This window comes from Phaseolus vulgaris, chromosome 9 (assembly GCF_000499845.2).
Source record: "Phaseolus vulgaris cultivar G19833 chromosome 9, P. vulgaris v2.0, whole genome shotgun sequence".
Classification (NCBI taxonomy): Eukaryota; Viridiplantae; Streptophyta; class Magnoliopsida; order Fabales; family Fabaceae; genus Phaseolus; species Phaseolus vulgaris.
The window spans coordinates 4,466,918-4,468,937 of record NC_023751.2 but is presented as its reverse complement, the minus strand read 5'-3'; the positions used below and the strand labels follow the sequence as shown (position 1 = coordinate 4,468,937).

The following is a 2,020-nucleotide window of genomic DNA, read 5'->3' as shown; positions in this document are numbered from 1 at the left end:
TTAAAGATTCAAATGAACTTGGATCAACTTAAGGAGTGAATTAACAAGTTTCAAACAACTAGACAACACACACACACCTAGCAACAAGGTCTTCAAGCTTTCCTCTTGGATTTGGAGACATCAAAGCATCTTGTTCAACAACCTTGTTCATAAAGAAGAAAAAAGAAGACATAATACTTGTTCAGGTTTATGTGGATGACATTAGTTTTGGGTCAACAAATGAGAATCTATGTGAAACATTTGTGGAAATCATGAAGAGTGAATTCGAACCATGATAGGAGAATTGAACTACTTTCATGGTTTGCAAGTTAAACAACTTAAGGATGAAATTTTCATAAATCAAGTTAAGTACTATAAGGACTTGCTGAAAAAGTTTAAGATGGACCAGCGCAAGGCAATCAACACACCAATTTCTACAAGTTGTCACCTTGATCAAGACCCTGCTAGAAAACCTGTTGATCAAACCAGATATAGAGGTTTAATAGGTTCTTTGTTGTACTTAACAACTAGTAGACCTGATATAATGCTTGTTGTGTGTATGTGTGCTAGGTTCCAATATGCTCCAAAGGAATCACACCTTAATGCTGCTAAAAGGATTATGAAATACTTACAAGGAACCAAAGAAGCTGGCCTATGGTACCCATGTAATGTATCTCTAAACTTAGCTAGTTTTTCAAATTCTAACTTTGCAGGTTGCAAAATTGATAGGAAAAGCACAAATGGAACTTTGCATATGCTTGGATCAAGCTTAATCTCTTGGCATTGCTAGAAACAAGCAAGTGTTGCCCTTTCTACAACAGAAGCAGAGTATATAGCAGTTGGAAGCTACTGTGCTCAAACCTTATGGCTAAGACAACAACTAAGTGATTTTGGTATCTTTCTGAACAAAATACATATCCTCTGTGATAACACCAGTGCCATTAATCTGACCAAGAATCCAATTATGCATTTAAGAACTAAACATATTGAAATTAGACATCATTTTCTAAGAGAAAATATAGCTAATGGAACTTGTGAGATCAAATTCTTTGGTACTGAATTACAATTGGTTGATTTGTTTACTAAACCCCTTGCTAAAGAAAGATTTTATTTTCTACTAAATGAATTGGAAATTATTAGCATAAATTCTCCACTGCAGTAAAGATTTCAATCTGTTGTTATTCGTTTTAACATGTTGTTTTCTGATTCAGGATCACAGTTATGACTTGGAAAGAGAAACAAATTCTTTTCTTTGACCATTGACTGGTTCTTTATGGTGGTTATTGACCAGTAGTTTTCTTACCATTTTGTCTAAGAAATCCCTCCTCTCTAACTGAGCTTCTATCGATCGATGCAATCCAAGTGTTGCACCATGTGCAGAAGGTGGCTGGAGGGACGACTCGAGCAGTGTTGTCGACCGGTCGAACTCCCTTGAGCAGGTCGTCTCCCCCTGGAGATTGACTGGGTGGGTCCTAAGGTAACTAGGATCAGCTATGCCTTTACGACCGAGACCTATGTCGCAGATTTTTTTGGAGAGGTTCCCGGTTTTGAAGGCAAATGCTAGCCTTGACTTCTTTAGGGTTGAGTCGTGCTCACCGACCGAGACCATATGTCTGGGTCGGTCTCTCACCGAGTCACCTTTCTTCTACATGTATTCTTGCATGTTTTCATACTTACACGTTTCTCTACCTTTCGATAACTTCACAATGAGCGTCCTTAAGGCGCTCAAAGTGGCTCCTACTTAGCTTCATCCCAACACCTGGGCGTCCATAAAGGCCTTCCGCCTGATATGTGACGTTCTTCGCTTGCATCCTACCCCTTCATATTTTTTAAGTTGTTACACCAACCACCCGGCCGAGCCAAATCTATGGCATTCTCTGATCAATCAGTCGGGTAATTTCCTCTTCAACTCCTACACCACTTCGTATAATAAGTTTAAAGAAATATTTTTCAAATTCTTCGTCTGACCGGAAGCCACGCCATATTTCTTTGATGAAGTCGGTCGATCGAGGTTTCCTATATCTTGGACAAGGAAGCCTCA

General features: G+C 39.0%; 1 protein-coding gene across 1 annotated transcript; it reads left to right on the top strand.

Moving 5' to 3' along the window:
* The first annotated feature begins 271 nt into the window (after window positions 1–271).
* LOC137822122 (uncharacterized mitochondrial protein AtMg00810-like) lies at window positions 272–1,242 on the top strand. The gene is made up of 2 exons (XM_068627024.1): window positions 272–636; window positions 1,191–1,242. Exons 1-2 carry the CDS (start codon window positions 272–274, stop codon window positions 1,240–1,242), a joined length of 417 nt encoding a protein of 138 aa, XP_068483125.1.
* The last annotated feature ends 778 nt before the right edge of the window (window positions 1,243–2,020 follow it).

Excerpts from the sequence above, each read along its gene's own strand:
- LOC137822122 (XM_068627024.1), top strand. The coding sequence starts at position 272 with ATGATAGGAGAATTGAACTACTTTCATGGTTTGCAAGTTAAACAACTT. Across the intron at positions 637-1,190 it reads ACCAAAGAAGCTGGCCTATG|GATCACAGTTATGACTTGGA; the intron begins GTACCCATGTAA and ends TTTCTGATTCAG.